The following is a 21,935-nucleotide window of genomic DNA, read 5'->3' as shown; positions in this document are numbered from 1 at the left end:
CATCTAAACGCTTCAAAAGAGGAGCTATCAAGGGTCAAATGTCACGGCCTACTCCACAATCCACTTCTCAACCAGAATCTGGACAGGGGACCTCTTCTCAACCGCCTCCTAAATCAGTCCCTCTCCCTCCATTCTTTGATGATGCTGCGAAAGACAAATACGCCTGGATATCCCAGAAGGGTGTCATCCCTCAAAGAACTGTAAACCCTTCTGAATTTCGCTCCATAGGTTTAGATTCCATTCTGAGTCTATTTGCTTTCCAGAAATGGTCACATCTCATTTCCATGCCCAATGTCTACTATCCTGATATGTTGCATCAATTTTTTGCCAACCTTAGGAAAGGAACTGACCAAACTGAGATCATGTCTAGGGTAAATGGGGTAGACATACTCTTTGATTCTGATACTGTGAATTCCATTTTAAATACTACCATTGAACGTTTATGCAAAGATAAGGTTGCTAATTTCTTTTCCTATGAAGAGCTCCCTACTGCTGCAAATCATTTTGATGGGACAAAAATGTTAACCTATTTCAAAAGAAGTTTTTCCTCACCTGCTGATGCTAAGTTGAATGATCTGGCCCCTGTGAATTTAATTGCTTTTACTATCATTTCAAACCTGCTTGTGCCCACTGATGGGCACAGAACTGATGCAAACAAAATGGAGTTGTATCTCTTTTATTGTTTTCGAGAAAAAATTCGGATTGACTTTGGTTTTGTCATGTGCAAGTTTTTACTTCGATATGCTACTGACTCTCGAAGAAAACTATCCTATGGAAAGTTTCTTCAAAAGATTTTTGAGTTTTACAAAGTTCCAATTCTAGGTGTTTGTCCCAAAGAAGCATCTTCTTATGCCTTTACCAAAGCATATTTTGAAAGAAAAAATCTTGTTTTTAAAGATAATCTGTGGGCATATAAGGGGGCATCATCTAGTGAACAGAGGTCTAAGACTGTACATGATCCTTTTCCCATTTCACTCACTCCTATTCACCCTAGGAGGTCTGCCACTAAAGCATCTTCATCTTCAAGTAATGAAGTAATTGAGCTTCTTCATGAACTCAAACAGCATGTTCTTCTTCTAGAACATGGCCTAATGCTCACCATGTCTTCTGAGCAACAAACTGCCTTTCTTGACAAAAAGAATCTTCTTTTTCCCCCACCTGTGGTTGAGGAAGTCTCACATGACAAAGAACCTCAAACCACTGATCCAGGTTCATCTGTTCCAGATCCGAATCCATCAACTCCTGTGACTCCTCATGGCCCTTCCACATCAGACAAAGGCAAGACACCAGTTGTAGAAGCTGCTGAAGATGATGAAGAAACTGAAGAGGAGGATCTCGACCAATATCAGCCTTCTCGGAGGACACCTGGATCCACTTAGATCATCATTTAGGACATTTGCATTTTGTTTGTCTCTTTTAGGTGTTTGTGAAATTCAACAATGAATATGTTATGTAATGAATATTCTAAGTTTCTTCTGGTGTGTTTTGATGGATGTTCTAAGTACTGTGGTGTAATATAATGGATATTCTTATTTATGTTTAAGTCCTGTGATGTTTAAGTACTGGTGGTCTAAGTATCTTGATGGAAGTTATTGGTGATGTTTAAGTACTGGTGAAGTTTGTCTATTCTGTTTGTGTGAATGGAATGAATTGTTTTTGGTTTGCATTTGTGGATAAGATGTATTTGTGTATAAGATGGATGTTTTTGGTTTGCCCTTTTGTGATGACAAAAAGGGGGAGAGATCTGATTGATGATTGATATGTTGGATCTGATTGATGGTTTAAATTAAATTTGGATTTTGATGATGGATTGAATTGGTAATATGTTGGTTGTGAGTTGCTTAATTGTCATGTTTTTGGAACTCGGTTGGGCAGCCTAGTGAGGGGGAGGTTTTCAAATTTTTTATGATTCACTAAGAAAGGGGGAGTTCTAGTCTATTTAGAAAGGGGGAGTTTTCATTGCAATCAATCAAAATTCATTTCAAACTTTTGTTTTGTCATCATCAAAAAGGGGGAGAATGTTATTCTTGGTTTTGATGATCACAAAAGTTTGTTTATACAGACCAAGAAAGTGAACACTTTGATCAGGTCTGTTGGAACAAAGAAAGCATATGTTCGTTTATCTCCTGACTACGTTGCTTTGGATGTGGCAAACAAGATTGGAATAATATGAATGAATTTAGTCATTGTTTTGTTTCGATCAAAGATATTGTCTTTTAAGTATGTCTAGTTTGTCATTCTTGGTACTTTGAAATATTTGTCTAACCTTCTTCAAATACAAGTGTTTTTGTCTATCCAAGAAACAGGTTCAAATATGTCATGAAATGCAAAACAACCAAAATGAGAAGCAAAAACAGGACAAGCAGGTCGGACGGCCGAAAGGAAACTGTCGGACGTCCGAAAAGATAAAGAACATCAGGAAGGAAGCACCGTCGGACGCTCACATGGAAGCATCGGACGTCCGAAAAATTCCAAGTTAACTTGCTAGCTCTCGGCCCAAGGTCGGACGCTGTGCTGTCGGACGACAAAAAACTCATCGGACGTCCGAACCTCAACTTGGCTATCATCGGACGATTGGTTCGGACGATGATTCGATCGTCGGACGTCCGACAGCCCCAACGGCTAATTGACTCTTCAGCTGCCTTCTATCCGTTGGAAGCATTGATGAAGCCCATTTCTGGTTCCCTTTAAAATCAAACTGGTCAGAACCAAGCAGGGACTTTTGCACACTTTGTTTACAAGATCTCAAGAGATATTTTAGTTAGAAAATAGTCTCCAAAGCTAGATTTGTTTTAAAGTGGTGTGAATTTCTGGTGAGCATTTCTTTTGTGGTTGAAAGGATCTTTAGTGTAGCTTTGTTGAGGGTTTTCTGAGTGATTGTAAAACTTCCTAACTTGACTAAGTGAGGCTTAGGGCAAGGAGGAAGTGCTCCCTCCATTGTACATCTAGTTGATCTTCTTTCATCAAAGAGAAGCTGCTCTTCCTTGTATTTGGTCTTCAAGCTTGAGGTTAGCTTGGTAGACACTTGGTTTGATTCCCTATCTTACTTTTCTGTTTAATAAAATTCTCATTACTTATCTATCCTTGTTTTTCTGATCTATATTGCTCTTGTCTTCTAATCTACTTGGTTGATCATTACTAGAAAAGAAGGTAAATTTTTATTAAAGAAAAAGTGCATTATTTGGTTAAGATTTTAATCAACCCAATTCACCCCCCCTCTTGGTTGTCTTTGGGACTTACAAACAACTAATGTTGGCATCATCCATTTAGAAGTAAATCATACCTCAAATTCTCAAGAGCAAAATTCAGCGGCAACCACCCTTTTACATCCTTAAAATCCAATCTGACATTTGCTTGATCTGTAATACCAAGAAATAACTCAGTCAGTCTACAGGCCTGACTAGTAGCTGCTTTATGCAATGCAGGAAGTTCCCCATGTTGTTGTGTGGAACAGCATCAACAGTAAAATCAATTTTTCCTGTCATTTCTCCATTCAGAACAGCATCCATACAATTTATGGAGTCAAAAAGAAACATACGATCCACACACCATCGAGGTATATCATTTTTGTAGGTTATCCCATTTATCCAAGTAACAAATGTTTCTTTCTTATCATGTGAGACAGCAAAAGTAATTTCATCTTCTAGGGAAGGATAACCATTCTTGATATAGTCTTCCATTTCTTCATCCACATATCCTTCTGGAGGCCGAAAAGTGTGTACCCTCTGCTTTAATAGAAAATAATAAGAATCATAGAGAGAGAGAGAACCAACACAGTTACTCTTGGCGTCTAGAGAAAGCACAAACTCAGAGGCAAGGACCATATTTCAACATTCATGATGATTGAAATAGTTGTACAAATAAACAAAACAACACAAGAAATTTCAAGCGAGCAATCTAATTTTCCCAATTTATAAATAAAACCTAAAACTTGGGAGAAGCAACATATCTGGGTGAATCACGTTGAAATATTCATGTGGCCGCAGAAGATCATGCTGTCATGCTATTTCATTCAGATCATCTAAATGTACACACGGATGATCTTAAGTCACTTAATTTACAGAAATTTGAATTTAGATAGCCACTTGACAATACATAAACAAAAACTGTCTAAACTAATCTTGCCTAAGTGTATAGAGACTTCAAGCGTCCTAGACTCTATACGCAGTCTAATCACTTCACCCTGTAGCAAAAAATTGATCAAATTTAGTATTATGACATTAAAAATACCAAAGATGGGAGTCAAGAATATAATTCGACTCTAATCATGATGTAACATGAGAAAGGAAGGAAGAAAGGAAAGAAAATGCAACGAGATAAGTGACTAAAATATAAGATAAGTGATGTAACAAGAGAAAGAAGATGTCTGCTACCAAGCATTAAATGTGATGTAACTTGAGAAAGAAGATGTCTGCTACCAAGAATGAAATGTCTGATACCTTGTATTTTAGTCACTTATCTCGTTGCATTTTCTTTCCTTTCTTTCTTCCTTCCTTCCTTCCTTCCTTTTTCATGTTACATCATTATTAGAAGATGCATGCTGCTAAGCATGTAATGTCTAATATCTTGTAATTTAGTCACTTCTCTCATGTAACATCATTGTTAGAAGATGTGTGCGGCTAGGCATAATGTCTAATACCTTGTATTTTAGTCACTTGTGGAAGGAAGGAAGGAAGAAAGAAAATGCAAAGATACAAGTGACTAAAATACAAGATATTAAATATTACAAGTGACTAAAATACAAGATATTAGATATTACATGCTTAGCAGTACACATCTCCTTTCTTTCTTTAGGACCATGCCGGTGATTAAATATTTGCATTGTATCTCAAGTTCTCAAAAGGATAGATAGATATCACAGAAGTCGTACTGATAAACCAACATGCTGCATAAGATATCATCTAAAAATTAATAAAAAAAAAAAATAACTATAATCAACAGCAATTTTGTTAGTATCATGCCTATGTAGTATACAATCGTTACTTAGAAGTGTGAATTGGTACAAAATTGGTACCTCAGTACAATAAAATCGGTGCTATCTGTTATTTGAGCTCCAAATATCTTGTACCTATACCTCTTTTGGAATTCAAAGCTGAAAAAGCGTATAATCGTTTTCACAAAAAATAAAAAATAAAATAAAACGATGTCATCAAATTCAATTTTGTTAGGTCCTGAATCCTTTTTATCACTTATCTTTCTCAATAGTATCATTTTTATTTCTAATTTGTAGCCCAAAATAATACAAAATTTCACATATTAATACTTCTTTCTCCTTAATTTACACACTAAATGTTCTTTTTGTCCTTTAAATAAAATAATGGTAAGCTCAATTCATTATATATATGGATATAGTGTTAACCGGATTCAAATCAAGAAATTCATTTCGAATCCAGCGCACAAACTGAATTATCATCATAGTGGATTCAAATTATCAAATTCATTTCGAACTCAATCGGTCAGTATGCACCAACTATGCTCCCCTTTTTTAATTAATAATAATAATAATAATAATAATTAAATTTACCTCTATTCCAAGAATATTATGGACACCGACGCAGGTCATGTATGCGCCACCATCATTACGACACTCTCTGACTTTTCCTGTCAGTTGGATACGAGCATTCGTTTCACAAAATTTTCACTAATTCGTTTAAATTTTCATAATGGAACTTTTCAGTGTCACTAGTTAAAGTTTAACTTTTACCAATGAGGCACTTTTTTTTGTTTCATTTTACCATCATCCGGCAAATGTTCCAGTTCTGACTTTGTGATGAAATTTAAAATTTTCAGATATTGACCAGCTCTGGCCAGTGAGCTGGTTGAACACAAAAAAGAATCACAAGGAGAGGTCGTTGCGTCTTCTTCCTGTTCCGCCGGAAGCAACAGATAAGCAACTTTATATAAGACAAAAAAAAGTTCTAAGATGATGCGATGCAGCAAGGCAGTTATCATACTCATACATACCCCTTCCATTCTGCCTTATCCAAAATCAGCTCAGCTGCCAGAAAAAATTCCCTGATTTTTTTTTCCTGCTGGAAAAACCACACGGCTGCAGACGTGAGTCCTTTTTTGCCAAAGGTCTCGACTTGTCACCTTTTCAAACTGGCTCTCTTCTCAGGGCATCCTTTTTTTTTGATGCACCGTTCACCCAAAAATTGGATAATATGCATGTATGACAGATTAGGCATGTACGTGAGTCCATGGTTCAAAGACTCGGCTGAGCCCCAGTAGATCCGGCTGAGTCGTCACAGGAGATAGTAGACCGGTGCGAACAGAAGAGCATCCGAGTCAACCCGTACTGACTCATCAGATATCCATGCACGACTCGGAGACTTTTAGTGTATGAACAAATTTTAATATATTGAAAAAAAAAAAAAAAACTTACCCGTATACAATTTATGAGAAATTGCAGACAGAGATAACAAATCAATCTTTAACCCAAAATTCTCTCTTTCATAACTCTTCACTAAATAGCAAGTGGGTGGCAGAGATTCAAGAGAAGGAGAAGGAAAAAGGAAAGGGCGAAGAAGACGAGGAGGCTGACATGCACGGGCGTTTAACATGTAGTACTTGATACCCTACTTCGAAAAATCCCGTCCCTGCTTTATATTTTTTTTCCCAACTTTTGCAGCCCACTTCAAAATATAATACTTTCTCTGTTTCATTGTGATAGTTTTAATTTTTTTTCGCATAATTTAAAAAAAAAGTTAATTTTGTTAAAAAATAAATTTAGATTACTATTTTTCTAAAATACTCTTACATTAAATAAATAAAGTTGGCTTGTCATATATCAATATAATTTGAAAAATCTAAATGCATTAAATAGAATAGGTCATATTTAATACTAACAATCTATATTAAATAAGATAGTTTAAAGTAATAACAATTTACATTAAATAAGGGTATTTTAGAGAAATTAAAAGACAACTACATTCTTCAATTGGAAAGTAAACTACAATTTGAGACAGACGAAAAAGGAAAACAGAACTATCAAAGTGGGACGGGTGGGAGTATTAAAAAAAATCATTTTGAAATATAGAATATAATCTCGTTCTAAATTTACTCTTTCCTTGTGGACTCTTAATTGTCATAATAGATTAATTTTATTTCTTGATTTTAGTAAAGTTGGTCAATATAATTCTTTAATTGAAATTTAAAAGATGATAAAGGAGTCAAAAGATCCTTTAATAGTTTTTCACATCATTAGTTTGGACAAGAAATATTAAGATACTTAAAAATTTTTAAATTACAAATAATTTATAATAGTTGCAAAAATAATTTGAAATATTTTATAATAATGAAACTAACATTTTGTACCAACTTGAAAGCATCACAACAAGTTTATATATAATTTTCAAACCATTGATTTGGACAAAGAACTAAAAAATTCAGAAAAAGAAAACGATTTATAAAAGTCTTTAAATTAACTTAGTACACGTTACAATAAACGAAATAATACTTTTATCACTTGCAAAAACTTCAAATAAATTTTGAAATATTAACTTTTTGTATTTCAAAAGTGCACTATATTTGATCCCATTAGAATCAAACCTTCAAGCTTTTGGATTTTGTGTTTAGATTATTATTAGTATACTCAAGTGTTAAGATTATTATATATGTTAGGAAGTAGTACTATTCTTTTATTTTTCCTTTTTCAATCACCATGTATTTGAAGTTTTAGTCTAATGCCCTTTCCTTCTTTATTTTTATATATTAATAATATGTAGAATTAACGAAAACAAGTTTTTGCACTACAGAATAAGGTAACAAAAAGGTAAATCTAAAATGAGATTATGTTCTCTTTTTCCTAAATGAGTATTTTAATGTTATAGTTTGAAATAGATTTCAAATGTTACAAAAAACCTTAAAATAATGGAGGTAAATAAGATTTTTCAAAATTTGAGGGTGCCAAGTAATACTGTTAGAGACATCAGGTGATGTTTCTAAATTTACGAAAATAAAACTATATGTCTCCAATAAAAATACTAAAATAATTACAAGAAAAATACAATTTAATTTTAGGGTAAAATTTCTTAACTACCCTCAAACAATATAGTTAGTAAACTTTTAAGCTTTAAAACTATTAAGTGCATACTTTTGCCCATTAAACTTATAAAACGGTATAATCTTCAATTCCTCACATTTTTCGCTAGAGATAATTTTAGAAAATTTCCTTGAGGTTTATGATAATATCACTTGGTATACTTGAAGTTTCAGAACAATCACTTGACTCCTATATCAACAAGATGGGACCGTTGATCACTAGCATAGTACACAAATTGACAAAATTTATCTTCATTACTTCAACAAGTTTTAGGCAAACATTATGGAAGAGAAAATTGTTAGGCAAAATATGTAAATCTTATATTATGATCAAGTTGGAAGAAAAATCGATATAAGACAACACAAAAGAGTAGAATTTGAAATCATTATAAGAATGTTTTAATAATACAAGGGTGAGATTATTATAAACGGTATAGGTTTTATGGGAAAAAAACCTCCCATAAAAACTATACCGTTTATGGGAGGTTAATGATATTTTGAAACTTTAAGAATTCTAAGCGATATTACCATACACTTTAGTGGAGGTTTCTAAAATTATCTCTAGCAAACAGGGTGAAAAACATACCCTTTACAAAACAACAGTATATACTTAATAGTTGAAGGTTTAAAAGTTGACTAATTTAAAAGTTTGTGAGTCAACCAGATTTTTTATCCTTAATTTTAACAAGAAAATTTTGTGTCGAAATATTCAAATTTTCACGATATATGCAAGATAGACATATTGCCACATTTGTATCTTACCTTCATTTATTGATGGCATAATTTGTGGAGAAATATTTTAATAATAGCAAAATTCGAAATTACTAGAAGAGAAATATATTGGACATCGCTAGAAATGGGTGACATGAGAAGCTTGGATAAGGAAAATGCATACGGTGCCAAACGTGAGGTGGCTTAGTGCTTTCAACTAGGGGGTTCATATTTTAGAAAAAAATTGGAAAACAGGCCGATTCAATCTAAAGTTGGATTTCTAATTTTGGTAAAATGGAATTGGGGAAAAAATCAAATTTAATATTTAGTAAAACGATTCGGGAACAAATATTAGAAATACATTACTGAATTATCAATTATCGATCAAATTGCAGAATTTTTATTTTACACACACACGTATCACTAAATATAAGAGTAAATGTTAATCTATTACAATATACCAATTAGTAGTTATTAATTGGGGGGAGGGATGGGTTGGGTGGTACGGGGGGAGGGAGTGTAAACAAGAGGTCTCGGGTTCGAGTCCTCCTGCTTACACTAAAAAAAAAATAGTAGTTATTAATTACCTAACTATAGCTATATTTGGAAGTCAAATTTTGATGGAAATTGACATGTTGTAGTTTAGGTTGAAAATTAAATTTAGAGTTCTTATTTATTTCAATGTTGTTTAAAAATTGAAACTATGAGTTAGGATTTAAGATTATGAACTTGCAAATCATGTGCTAAGATGATTGAATTTTGTTAAAAAAAATATGAGATATTATTCTGTTAGAATAATATTTTATAGAAAAATAAAATTATTTTAACTCATTATTGATATTTTGGTTATCAGATATTACTGAATTTATCGATTCTTTGATCTAATTTAGCAAACAAAAGTTTGGACGGTAATTGGATATTGATTTTAAAAAACCAATTCCCAAATTTTTTTTTTACTAGATCGCCAATTACCTGAACACTCTTACCTTCAACCCTTACCATTTTATTGGTGATGGATATACTATTTTTTAATGCACTATTTGTTTTAAAGGTTCATTTGGTTCACAAAATGGATAAGATGAAATGACTCATTATCGGATTATTAATCTTGGGTTGAATCATCTTGGGATTAATACAAGTTATCTAGTGTTTGGTTGTTTTGGATTGGATAGGATACATTAGGAATAATCATATCTTGTGTTTGGTTGGAGATTGAATGAGATATAATTACTATTTCAATGACCAAAATACCCCTTAATTTGTAGGATTGTTTTTATACAATAAATTAATAATTTATAACTTTTATTAAAATAAAATAATTTGAAACTTTAGAATTATAAAGCAAATAAGAGGTTTTGACATATAAAAATTTGCATTCACTAAAACTCAGTCTATTCGAACCCTTAAAAATAGGTTTTAACATGATTTTTTCAATCTAAATTTGAAATTCAATTAAATAATAGGTTGAGTTTTGGCTAAGTTAGGATTAAATTTAATAAAATCCAACTCGCCTAAAAATTTTAAATGAGCCAATCTCAAGTCAGTATAGAAAATTTTTCTTTGGATTAAGGTTAGGCTTATTGAAACCCTCATTTGCAAAACCCAATTGATAAGGGTGTGTATTTATATAGAATTTGGTTGGGAAAATAAATTAGTAAGGGCAATTTAGTCCAAGGGCAATATAGTCCTTTTATTATGATATAAGTAGGGGTAAATTAGCTTAAAAATTTAAATTAATTAATAGGAGTAATTTGTCAAAAATTTAAAATAATGAAAAGGGAAAAAATAGTCAAAAAATTTGATATAATTAGTAGGAGTAAATTAGTCTGTTTATTATTATATTATTATGTGAGAGAATGGTTATATAATATTCAGTATGCATTTGTATTATTCGCAATGACAAATTAGTCCAAATATTATTATGTTGGTAGTAGGGGCAAAATAGTGAAAAAACCTTAAATTAATTAGTAGGGACAAATTAGTCCATTCATGTTATATTACTGTGTGAGGGTAAGGTTATATAATTATGAGAGTATAAATTTATATTATTTGTGAGGGTAAATTAGTTTAAAATTTTATTATCCTATCCCTTAGTTATCCCAAGATGACTAAATAGTTTGTTTGGATATGAGTTTATCTGGATGAGTTATTTGAGATAATTACTGTAGCATTTTTTTATGATATGATGTACGTGAGATAAAAAGGTGATTGGAATTTGTGAGATAAAATTTTTTATTTCAAATTTTCCTAATTTAAACAGTCTGTTTGATAACATAAAAAAGTGCTGAATCTGAACTTTTTCAGACATTCAGATGTTTTGAGTGTTTGATAAATAAAGGGCCTGTTTGGAAGTGAGTTTTTTGGCCAAGTTTTTTAGCTACAAGTTTTTTTAACAACTTTAGCTACAGGAACCCAAAAAAATTTATCAAATTTTTTAATCTACACACTTCAAAATATCTAATACACAAAAAACTTCTATCTTTCTTCTTCTTTCTCCCCCACCCCATCCACCATACCTTCATCGCCGGCCACCACCTCCGTCGCCATTTTCGGCGCGGCCACCTATTCCGGCGCCGGCGTTCCCAAATTTTTTTTCCTTCCATTCTTCCTCCCTCTCTCCTTCCCTCCTCTCTCCCCCTCCTCTCCTTGGCCAAACTCCCCCGACCTATGCAACAGCAACAGTTACTTTCCTCCTGCATTTTTCTTTCTCCCTCCAATCACACCAATGCTATGGCTGACGGGGGAACGGGGGAAAGAAAGAAGAGGGGTGGTGGGAAACGGGAAGGGAAACAGGGGAAGGGGAAACGGGAGGGGGGTGGCAGGGGCAGAGGGGAGGGGGAAGGGGCAGGGAGGTGGCGGGGGCAGAGGGGAGAGGGAGGGGGAGGGGTGGTGGGGCAACGGGGGAAAGGGCACAGGGGAAGGGGAAGAGGCAGGGCAGAGGGGCTAGCGGGGAAAGGGTTGGCGGGGGGAAGGGGTGGAGTACAGAGGGGAGTGGGAAGGGGCGGAGGGGGTGGCGCGGCAGCAGGGGAGGGGGTGGTGTGGCAGCGGGGGAAGGGCTGGCCGGGGGGAGGGGATGGCGGGGCAGAGGGACTGGCCGGGGAAGGGGGCTGACGGGGGAAGGGTTGGCGGGGCAGAGGAGATGGCGTGCAGAGGGGAGGGGGAAGGGGCAGAGGGGCTGGGGGGGAAAGGAAGCTGGCGGGGGAAATGCAGAGGAGAAGAGAAGGGGAAAGGGAGGAGAAGGGTGGCGGGAGAGGGAAGGAAGAAGAAAAAGAAGAAAGAGAGGAAAGAAAAGAAAAAGAAAGAGAAAGAAAAAAATGAAAAGAAAAAAAAGAAAAAGAAAGAGAAAGAAAAAAAGAAAGAAAGAAAAAAAGAAAGGAAAAAAAAATTCACCTTACAAAAACTTTTACAAAATTTTTTATCTTACAAAAACTTCTACAAAAAAGTTTTTTATCTTAAACTTCTACAAAAAAGTTTTTCACCTTACAAAAACTTCTACAAATTTTTTTCAAAAACTTCTACAGTGCACTATAGTAAAGTTTTAGACAAACTCCCAAAAAACTTAGGTTCCAAACAGGCACAAAAATCCATTTGCTGAACTTATTAAGTAGTGCTGAACTTTTGTGTATTTTTTTCAGCACAAGAATCCTAACTGAATGTTTAATTTTAAATCAATAGAATTACTTTAACTACCTTATCTTATCTACCAAATCTACTCTTGTTTCTTAATTATATTCAAAATTCTTATATAATTAAATAATCTAATATTCTCTATCTAATGATTTTCTGTTTCTCTTTTCTCCCTTTTGAATGACTTTCACTTATTCTTCATACTCCTTATATAATATAATTCATCTTTTATATTAATTTGATTTAAAAGTAAATATTGTCATTTTCATACCTAACATTTTTAGCTAATTAAATCATAGGTTCTATTTCTTTTTTGGATGAAAAGATATAAGGGCAAAATTGTCAAATTTAACTTATTAAACATTCAGTTATAAATATTTATTAAACAGTATAAATAAGTTTAACATTAAAATTCAGACATTTACAAATTTTTTTTCAGTGTTTAAAATTCAGCAAATTCATTGTTTCAGTATTCAGACTTCAGAATTCAGATTCAGTTTTATCAAACGGAATCTAAGATGACTATCTCCCTCGTGGTATTATTTTATCCCATGAATGGGGGATTAATTCTATTAATTAGAATGTGTCATCTTAAGCGTAAAATGCAATCAAATATGGGATCACACAGGATAATTAATCTAATTATATGTCATCCCTGAATCAAACAGACCCTAAGGGAATGAGAGGGAAAGGAAAGGATAGGAAAGAAAATGGAGTAATAAGATTTTTTGACGTTTATGTTGGTTTTTAAGGAGGGAAAAAAAAGAATTGGAAGAAAAAAATGAGGGGTAAGGTTTCACTATTTTTGGTTAGGTTTCGACAGTGGGTGGGAATGGAGAAAAAGAATATCAAAATTGAAAATTTTAAATTTTCTAAAATTCCTATCATGTGTTTTTGGATAAAAACATGTGTGATAGTTTTCTTTGCTTTCCTCCCATTATGTGTTTTTCAATAAAAAAAAAAATGCACGTTACTTTTCCTTTCCACTAGATCAGCTCCTTTCCGTTCCTTCCCTTCAATTTCAATCGTTGCCTTAATTAAAAACTCCGTGCCCCCTACCCGAAAGGAAAAAAAAAACTTTCTGAATTGCGGCGGAGTGCCTTCCCATCTATGATCTACCACACCAGGACGCCAGAGATTAAAGGTGAGACCTTTGCTCAGTCTCTTTTCGCCTAAAACTCTGAAGGGAAAAAGGTGGAGAAAATCCTGGTTTAATCTCTTATTATTTTCAGGGGCAAAATTATCTAATTGGCCCTTGAACTCTTTGTCTAGATAAAAATAAGTCCCTTATCTATTTTTTTGCTGACTTTAAGCTCTCGAACTTGTAAAATTGGACACTCGTGACTCGCCAGTTTCTCCGGTTTTGCAACCGGAAGACTAATTCACACGAATGTCAGTGTGCTTCTTCAAAAACTTTTTTGTCTGCATTTTCTAAGAAAAAAAGGAACAATTCCTCTTTCTTCCCTCCATTTCTGCAAAACCCTCGTTGCCGCCGCTTTCTCTCTCCTCATTCTCTGCAGGAGAGTGATACCACCGCTCTTAGGAATCTCCCCACTAGCATAGTCATAGCTATTCCTTCGACTACCCAATTCTCCCCCACTCTGGACATCAGTCCTATCAAAATTAGCCGCTAAAACACTATTCTCGTCCAAACCTCCAAGTGGAAATGCCATTGCAGCCGTTGGTCTCGGCGAGACCGCCATAGTTGTCTCCGGGGGACAATTCCATAGTCAGCACCGCCACAATCATCGCCACTAAAATTTACTACTACAGCTAACTTACTACCAATACTAACACCATCTCCCTAAACATACCTGTAAGTTCCATCCAATCCTATCCAGCCATTGATTCTTAGTGGCAGCTCCATTAATAATATATTTTTTTAACAAAAAGAAGAATTCAAGAGAGAACAAAAAAAGAGGTTGAATCAGTAATCCGGCATGAGTTGACTAATTTTGCCTTCTTCAGCATCCATTTTCTGCTTCAAAATTTTCAACCATACGTAAATAGCTGTAAAGCTTAGCACCAGACTCAACAACCCACTTCCCACTTCCCAATCCGATCCCCACAATGGTCAGAACCGATAGCCTTTTGCTCCTCATCGGCGGCAATGGGTACCCGTACAGATCCTTATTCCCCTCGTAGAAGCTCGCATTAAACCTCAGCAGGTTCCCACTCCTATTTCCTAAGGACGAGGGTATCGGACCCGACAACTTGCTATTCGAAACATCAAAAACCGAGAGGTGGGCCGGCAATCCTAGCTGTTGAGGGATGAGGCTGGAAAGTTGGTTATCATGGAGATCGATCACATTAAGGTAGGCACAGAGAGTGAGCTGTTGAGGGATTGGGCCGGAAAGGCGGTTAGAGGAGAGGTTCAGGACAGCAAGATTGACGAGGTATTGGAGGTCAAGGGAGATAGGGCCGGAGATGGCGTTGGAGGAAAGGCCGAGTGCTTGGAGATTAGTACAGCTGGAGATATTGGGGGAGATGGAGCCTTTTAGGGAGAGTTTGTAAACCCGACTGTTGTTGCAGGTGGAGCCTTGGAGGAAGGAGGTGAAGCCTTGGCAAGACTTACTGAAGGTAGCTTTGCTCCAGTTTTGGAGGTTCTTTAATGGGTCTTGAAGGGATTCACTGAGGCGGGTTAAGCATAACTCATCGTTTGGATCTGGCTCTGATAGCGGGAGTAGGGCGCAGGATCTCCGGATTAAGCATAGTTGTTCGCTTTTGCTTAGAAAATGCAGACAAAAAAGCCCTTTGAAGAAGCACATTGGCATTCTTGTGAATTGGTTTTCCGGTTGCAAAACCGGAGAAACTGGCTAAAAGGGTCACGGGTGTCCAATTTTACAAGTTCGAGAACTTAAAGTCAACAAAAAAATAGATGAGGGACTTATTTTTATTTAGACAAAAAATTCAAGGGCCAATTGGATAATTTGCCCTTATTTTCAGTCTTCTGCCCTTGTTTCTTTGAGGTTTGCTTTCTGATAACATAGAACACCCTGATTTTTCACTTTTTCCTTAGGAGCTTCACAGGAGCTGAGTCTTAAGTCTGAGAGGTCAACATGCTTGATTATGTGGTATTTTCACTCTCTTGCTTTCCTTATTTTCTGTTTTTCTGTCTATTGCTAAATTTCTTTTGAGGAACAGAAAAAATAAAAATGGAGAAATAATATGCTTTCAAGACACTTGAGAAACAAAAAGGAAATTGTTTGTCCAGCCCCACCTTTTGTGTGCTTAAAAAAAAAATGCTGCAATTAGCTTCTGTAGTTTTAGCTGAAAAAGATGTAATTTTTCACGCTTTTGTTTTCTGTTTTTGTGTATGGAAAAAAGAAAGAAAAGAGGATTTGTTTAGGCAAAATTTGTTCGAATTCAATTTTCAGGGCAGTACATTGAATTGGGTGGAAAAAAAGTTACTTTTAATGTTTTTCTTTTCTATTATTTTTCTGGGACAACAGAAGAGAAAATCTATTTAGAACAGAATTTCTCCGGGTTCAATTTCCAGAGCAGCACGTTATGAAAAAAGTCATTCTAAATTGTTCTCCCAAGAAGAGTATACTATTAAAGACAGAACTCTGGTTATTTTTTTTGCCAACTACTGCAGATCATGTGTTGATTTTGGCATCAAACTTCGTGTTAATTGCACGTGTTTTAAATCTTGATTTTGTCTCACTATCATGTTTCGCCTTCAATTTGCTTTTGGTAACTGAATTCCTGCTCAGGCGCATTAATTTACGTACTCTTGTATAATCTATATAATGGATCTGTCCACAACTCTGTACTACTGGTACGAGCATTGTTTGCACTTATATGCTGTGGTCTTCATAAGCTATCCATGATTTGGAATTTAGAGTAACCTAAACATGGAAATAAGCATATGTTTGAGTGTGTAACAGGTGTCCTTGAAAGAAATAAAAGACCGAAGTTCACTTTGTAAGTTAGGAACATATATGTTTGAGATGATATCATTTCTGATCCTTCGTGAGGTTATTTGTGTCATCTGCTGATTGCTTTCCTAGTCATACTTTTGTTGGTTCCAATGAGTTGGCAAGGTTAGCGAATGAGTGGGTTGTTGTCCTCAGTAGTTCTGCTTTCTTGTTGAACCTATTTGCATTGTTAGGAATGTAGTGTAGCTTTTCTGTTGCATCCTAGTTTTTCTTTTCCCCAGTATGTGCAAGATGTTTAGGTAGTAGGCCGTTTCAAAAGTGTAAAGACTTCTTGCATGGTTTTGAATATGCAATGACATCTACAAAATTCTTTTGAAGTAGGTAGGTGTTCTTATTCATCTTGGATGGTGGTAGAATACTATGTGCAAATAAAGTACTCCTTGGTCATTTTTTTTCCTTTGTTTCTCTCCCCCTTTTGTATCTTTACCAGCTTCTGTTGATATGGCAGAAATACAACTGTGAGAAAGCACTTAGGTTGCATAAGCAAGTTGAAGATCTTATTCGGATTGATAATAAGTCTCGATTTGTTTCGTTGGTTAGAAGGGTGTTGGAAAAGAAGAATTTTGTGACTAACGAAAGTGTACTTGACTCAAAGGATGTGCTGATGTGGATATGTTCCCACCAAGCATTAGCTTGTGCCACGGCATTGCTGGAAGGAAAGACTGGACTATCTGTGGATCTTAATGTGACGCTCAAATGTGGGTTTTACCCATTGCACTATGCAGCTGAAAATTTATGTTGCGGCCTTACAGATGTTTTTCTGAAGCATGGAGCTTTAACTTCCCTTCCTTGCAGCGTTCATGGGTCAAGATATAGTGGAAAGCTCCCCTAAGTGTGGCACTTGAGGCAATAGGCTGTCATCCATTCCTGCGTGATTGGAGTCCCAATAAATCGATCTTCAAGCTAATTTATATTTTTTGCCTGCCGGAAATGGTGCTTCCGTCTTTCCCTTCTTTCTTTAAACCTTTTCACCTGTCACAATTGTATGTCGTTAAACTAGTATAGGAATGCTGTTCACCTTTTTGATCGGTTATCCCTTTTGACAGGCAGAGCCATTGGAGACCTTAAAACTGCTGGCCTTGCATACTGAAGAGTTGCAGGTGATAAGTTCCTCAAATGTTCATGAGGGGAGACTTGTTGAGCTAGTTGCTCTATTGTTGGTTGCTAGGGAAAAATTACTTGCTCCGGCTATTGATAACAGTGTTGATGGATCCTTTATTGGGCAGTGCATCCTAAAAGAATTAGCTTTATTACTTGATCAAGAGGTTAAGTTAATGGGTACTGCCCATAATGAGGAGTTGAACAGGTGCAGGCAAATGAAAGATGCAATAGGTTCTATGGGATTGATGCTTAATGTTTTTGATAAGGCTGGCGGTCCCATTGATAGATTTCGCTACTTCATTGCACTTGGGGTATGCATTTCCAGCACTTTATTTTGGTACCACTACTTTTTCTTATTCATCTTGAACTTAAGTAAGCTTTCTTTCTCTTTCAGAATGATATACCACCACACATCGTTGTACGAAATGTGATTTGTTTGCTCAGATTTGGGGTTTGCTTTGAAGACGGAGGACATTGATGTGTCTGATATAAGTTGGCAAGCATTATATAGGTAGTTTTATATGCTTCTTCGTTTTCATGATTCTATGAAAAATTCTTGTTCTTTTTAGTGCCATCACCTAGCTTGTGTTTGGTAAGATTACCATTTTTATTTTTTTTCACAGTATTTACCCCTGAAGTTTTACCCAATTGGCCTCCATTGAGAAAATAATTGCGCCTATGTAAGTTTTGGGACTTTTTCTGGAAAGTTTTAAATGACAAAAGTAGTAAGATCTGAAATTTGGGGAAAATTAAAATGTTGCCATGGGCCCAAAAGCCATCACCCTCGAGGGGGCCACTTGTGGCTGATCCCGAACAAGGATCCTAGATTCATTAATCCGTTGTCCGTAGTCCGTATCAATAAAGCCGCCCAAGGTGCCGTTTTAGGATTCTTAGTTAGGGTAGTTTTCATAGTTTTGATTAGTATTTTTAGTTATTTTTATTTAGTTTTCCTATTATTAGCTATAATTGTCGACAAAGGAGTACATGAAGGAAGAAGGAAGGAAAAATAGTGCAGGATCTGTTTCTAAAAGTGATCCGCATGCAGATCAGGTCCAGCTGCAGATTGGGGGCTGAGACTCCCCTTTTGGATCTGCTATGCAGATCTGCAACACACTAAAGAAATTCTAAGGTGGCTGCTATTCTGATTTTATTCGTTTTTGCCGATTTCAAGTGTATTTTCTTTCCTTTTCAATTTATAATACTTAAGGCCCATAAATAAGTGTTCCTAGGATTTATTTGGACAGCTTTTGACATTATTATTAAAATTTTAATACTTCTGCATTGGATTTTTTTCCTTTTCTTGAGTGTTTACAAGGTTGGATTCTTGTTGAATCTAGATGGGATTCTTGTTGAATCTTGGTTTTCCTTTTGGGGTACTATCATGTATCAACTCCTGATTTGTTTTTTGGATTAGTTCGTGAAACTATTCCTATTAAATTTTTTCTGCTACCACATCAAGGGCGTGAAAAACCAAAGCTTCCACCACGATCTTGCAATACAACATCCTCCCTACTCCATGCAGTTGGTATTTAGGCTAGAACCTTTTCTGAGGTGAGCCTAGGTTGTCCTCCATTGTCTGTTAGAGGCTCTTAATGTAATTTATTTTATAATTTGAGGGATCTAGCAGAAATATTGCCTAAACGCAAGGGTGTGAATTGTGAAATGTAATAAAGTATTGATGCAATACTAGCTATCACTGACCTTCACCCTATTTGTTCTTGAATTGATACTGGCAATGTGGCGGAACAAGCATGGTGACCAGATTGAACCTCCAGGAATCAGGTAAATGGTCAACATCTACATGTTTTTTGGTCACTTATTAGTGATTGTGAAAGATAAACTGGAAATTAAATTAAACAAAAGGATGTGAAGAAAGAGTTCAATTGGGCAAAAGGATCATTGCTAAATTGTTTCCTTTTCCCCCTGTAACAGCAAGACTCAGTATGGCTCTTGACAATATACTGCAGCCCAAGTCAAGCTGGTCTGACTTCAATCAGGTAACATTCTCCAATTGACTGGTGTCAACTGGATGATAGGTTGGAATCGCATAAATAACTAATATCTCCTTTTCTTCTGTTAATAGTGACCATTTGGATTAAAAACTGAAATTCTAGTAAATTGACTTAAAAGATACATTCTTTTTCTCAACCTTTTGCATGTTCCATGTTTTCAAGAATGAAACTATCCCAAAAATTCTGGCCTATATATATCAAAAGAGACATCAAACAAGGTTGTGAAAGCATTTTTAATCTTTGCATGAGAGGAGCTTTAACATGCTATAACCCCAGACTAAGGTATAAGGCTATTTATACATTACATTGTGCTACAACAAAGATTTCTTTACTACATTTCTTATTGAACGCTTTTATGCTCAGAACATTGTTAGATTAATTAAGGTACTCTTAAATCACATGATCGTCAAAAGCGATGGTGATCTAGTTTTGAAATTGCTTTTATGTTATTAGACTTTATTGCGTAGTTGCCACAACCCGGATTGCCCAGATGTGTACTTTAGTTAAGTATCTCAATGCACTCTGATACAGCCCGAGGTTGATCTTTATGCTATGACACACCGCATAAGTCATTTGGGTAAAATACAATGCAATTGTCTGTGGACTAATATTCAGACGCAGGCAGTATCAACATTGCTGTTGTTTTACTGAAGCAACTAGGTACTTGTTTGAGTCCCTATCAGGCTATCTTTGGAAGTTCATTATGTTTGGTTAGTACAAGAACAATGGGGGATCAATTTACCTACCTCTTGTAGGCTTGGTTTGCTTTCTGTGTACCATTTGTGTCTATGGCTTTTGATGTCGGGCTATTAGTTGCTGCTCATGCTTTGGTGCTTTCCTGTCACAATTTCCTATTATTTGTGTGATCCAACCTTGAAGTGCACTGACAAAGCATCTTGGTTTTCATGTAGAACTCCGTAAATGGTGATGGGGGACAGCGGCAGATTCAAATGAATTCCCCGTTCCCTGCTGGAATCTCGGTTTCTTCGTTGAAATCATTCCATACATGTCTAAGATTCATGCCCAGGTCTGCGCCTGTGCCAGCGCCACCAAGGGGAACTCAGAAAATAATCAGAGGCATGCAACCTGGGTCCAGGCTTTGTTGGGCTACTCATTGGGCCTTTCGTGCCCTTACTATCAAGAGAAGGATTTGATGATACCTACCTATCTACCTAGTTTGACTGTGGAACACTAACACCTCATTGAGTATTACCCATTGTTGAAGTGTCGATTAACATCATTAGAAATGTTTCTTGGGTTGTGAACCATCTTTGAGTTGGACTGGAATTGAATTTCCAACAGACAACTACTGCTAGTACTACTTCGGCACAGATCCAAATGGGAAAATTTAGCGTAGGGGTGTTGTCTTTTTAGTGCTTTAATTGTTACTAGTATTTTCTATTTGAATCACTCATCTTGCTGAACTTTTGCCATATATATCATGAAATCTAATTATATTTTCCCTAAACTGACTGAAACGGATTTTGTTCTTTGTAGAATAATGCTTGAAGGTGGTGACGAAGGATATACTGCTACAATTTTGGGTTTGAGCAGAAGATATTTGTATGACAGAAAAAAAATGAAACAGGCACGATATTATTCTGATTAGGTTTTACTGTGTCCTGATTGGTAGCTTTTCTGTATTTGATTCAAGGCTTATTTTAACATTATTTCGAGAAATTCGCCGTATTTTAGAATATCTCAAAAATAAAAAGTATGACAAAAATTTTGGAACAGAGGGAGTACTATAATGTGATTCCATATAATGTGATTCCATTTTTCAGATGCGTGTAAACAAGTCAATTTTTATAATCATGAAACCTTCTCTCGCCCTTCTTTATTAAAGAATTCAGATCCCATGCATCATAATAAGGTTATCAACTAGACAACAACGCATGAGAGTCTAATATACATGCATGCTTAAAACCTTCTCAAAAAAAAAAAAAAAAAGAAAAGATTGCATGGAAGAAGGGCAGAGAAGATCTATAATATGAACCTAGGCTTAGGCCTAATTTTGAGTGGTGAAACCGTAGATTCGTGAGAATGTACTAAAGACTATGATGCGGACACCACATTGTGTGAGTTCAAATGATTTTCCTCCGGAGCAATGTGAAGTCTAAGATTAGACAGTTATGGTTTGTAGACAATACCTTGGTTACATACATTGATGTCTTGTTCTAACCACAAGTATTTTGCTATGGCAAGACCTATCCTCAAGAAAAGCAAGGGTCTAAGAATTAAATACTGAAAACTTGTCTTTGCATTATTGCTATTCACTTGTGGCTTGAAGAAAGAAGGCCACAGTTGATGTCAGTAATTAAACAAGCTTCCCTACTTGTCTCTTGAAATGTAGGCTGCGGAGTATTCTTTTTCTTGCTTATACCCGTAACATTGTGAGTTGAACTTATTTTAGGCTCTTATACGACAAGGTTTTTATGTTTGCAGAAGGTGTACCATTTAATCTGTGCCCGAGTTCTAAAGTTGTATTTATTTTGTGAAT

The 21,935-nt window shown here is 35.7% G+C and overlaps 1 protein-coding gene, 1 long non-coding RNA gene and 1 pseudogene across 8 annotated transcripts; 1 reads left to right on the top strand and 2 right to left on the bottom strand.

The window, feature by feature from the left end:
* Positions 1 to 2,244: 2,244 nt before the first annotated feature.
* LOC113694117 (uncharacterized) lies at positions 2,245 to 6,590 on the bottom strand. The gene is made up of 3 exons (XR_011815869.1): positions 5,965 to 6,590; positions 3,284 to 3,359; positions 2,245 to 2,685 (listed from the first exon to the last, which is right to left on the bottom strand). It is a non-coding gene; the product is annotated as an uncharacterized lncRNA (long non-coding RNA).
* Positions 6,591 to 13,562: 6,972 nt separating this feature from the next.
* LOC113692415 (receptor-like protein 44) lies at positions 13,563 to 15,155 on the bottom strand (annotated as a pseudogene).
* LOC113692416 (uncharacterized) lies at positions 15,148 to 21,171 on the top strand. 7 transcript variants are annotated; one of them, XR_011815868.1, is made up of 7 exons: positions 15,148 to 15,455; positions 16,918 to 17,020; positions 17,118 to 17,255; positions 17,369 to 17,734; positions 17,818 to 19,205; positions 19,356 to 19,420; positions 20,347 to 20,903. XR_011815868.1 is itself a non-coding variant. In XM_072052996.1 (6 exons), exons 4-6 carry the CDS (start codon positions 19,175 to 19,177, stop codon positions 20,587 to 20,589), a joined length of 339 nt encoding a protein of 112 aa, XP_071909097.1. In that variant the 5' UTR covers positions 15,166 to 15,455; positions 16,771 to 17,255; positions 17,369 to 17,734; positions 17,818 to 19,174; the 3' UTR covers positions 20,590 to 20,903. The 7 variants fall into 6 exon arrangements, 1 of the variants encoding a protein (XP_071909097.1); XR_011815867.1 differs by having other exon boundaries at positions 16,771 to 17,020; XR_011815865.1 differs by adding an exon at positions 20,933 to 21,171 and having other exon boundaries at positions 15,166 to 15,455; positions 16,771 to 17,255; positions 20,347 to 20,788.
* Positions 21,172 to 21,935: the final 764 nt, after the last annotated feature.

Source organism: Coffea arabica, chromosome 6c (assembly GCF_036785885.1).
Source record: "Coffea arabica cultivar ET-39 chromosome 6c, Coffea Arabica ET-39 HiFi, whole genome shotgun sequence".
Lineage (NCBI taxonomy): Eukaryota > Viridiplantae > Streptophyta > Magnoliopsida > Gentianales > Rubiaceae > Coffea > Coffea arabica.
This window is presented reverse-complemented; position numbering and strand designations above follow the sequence as displayed.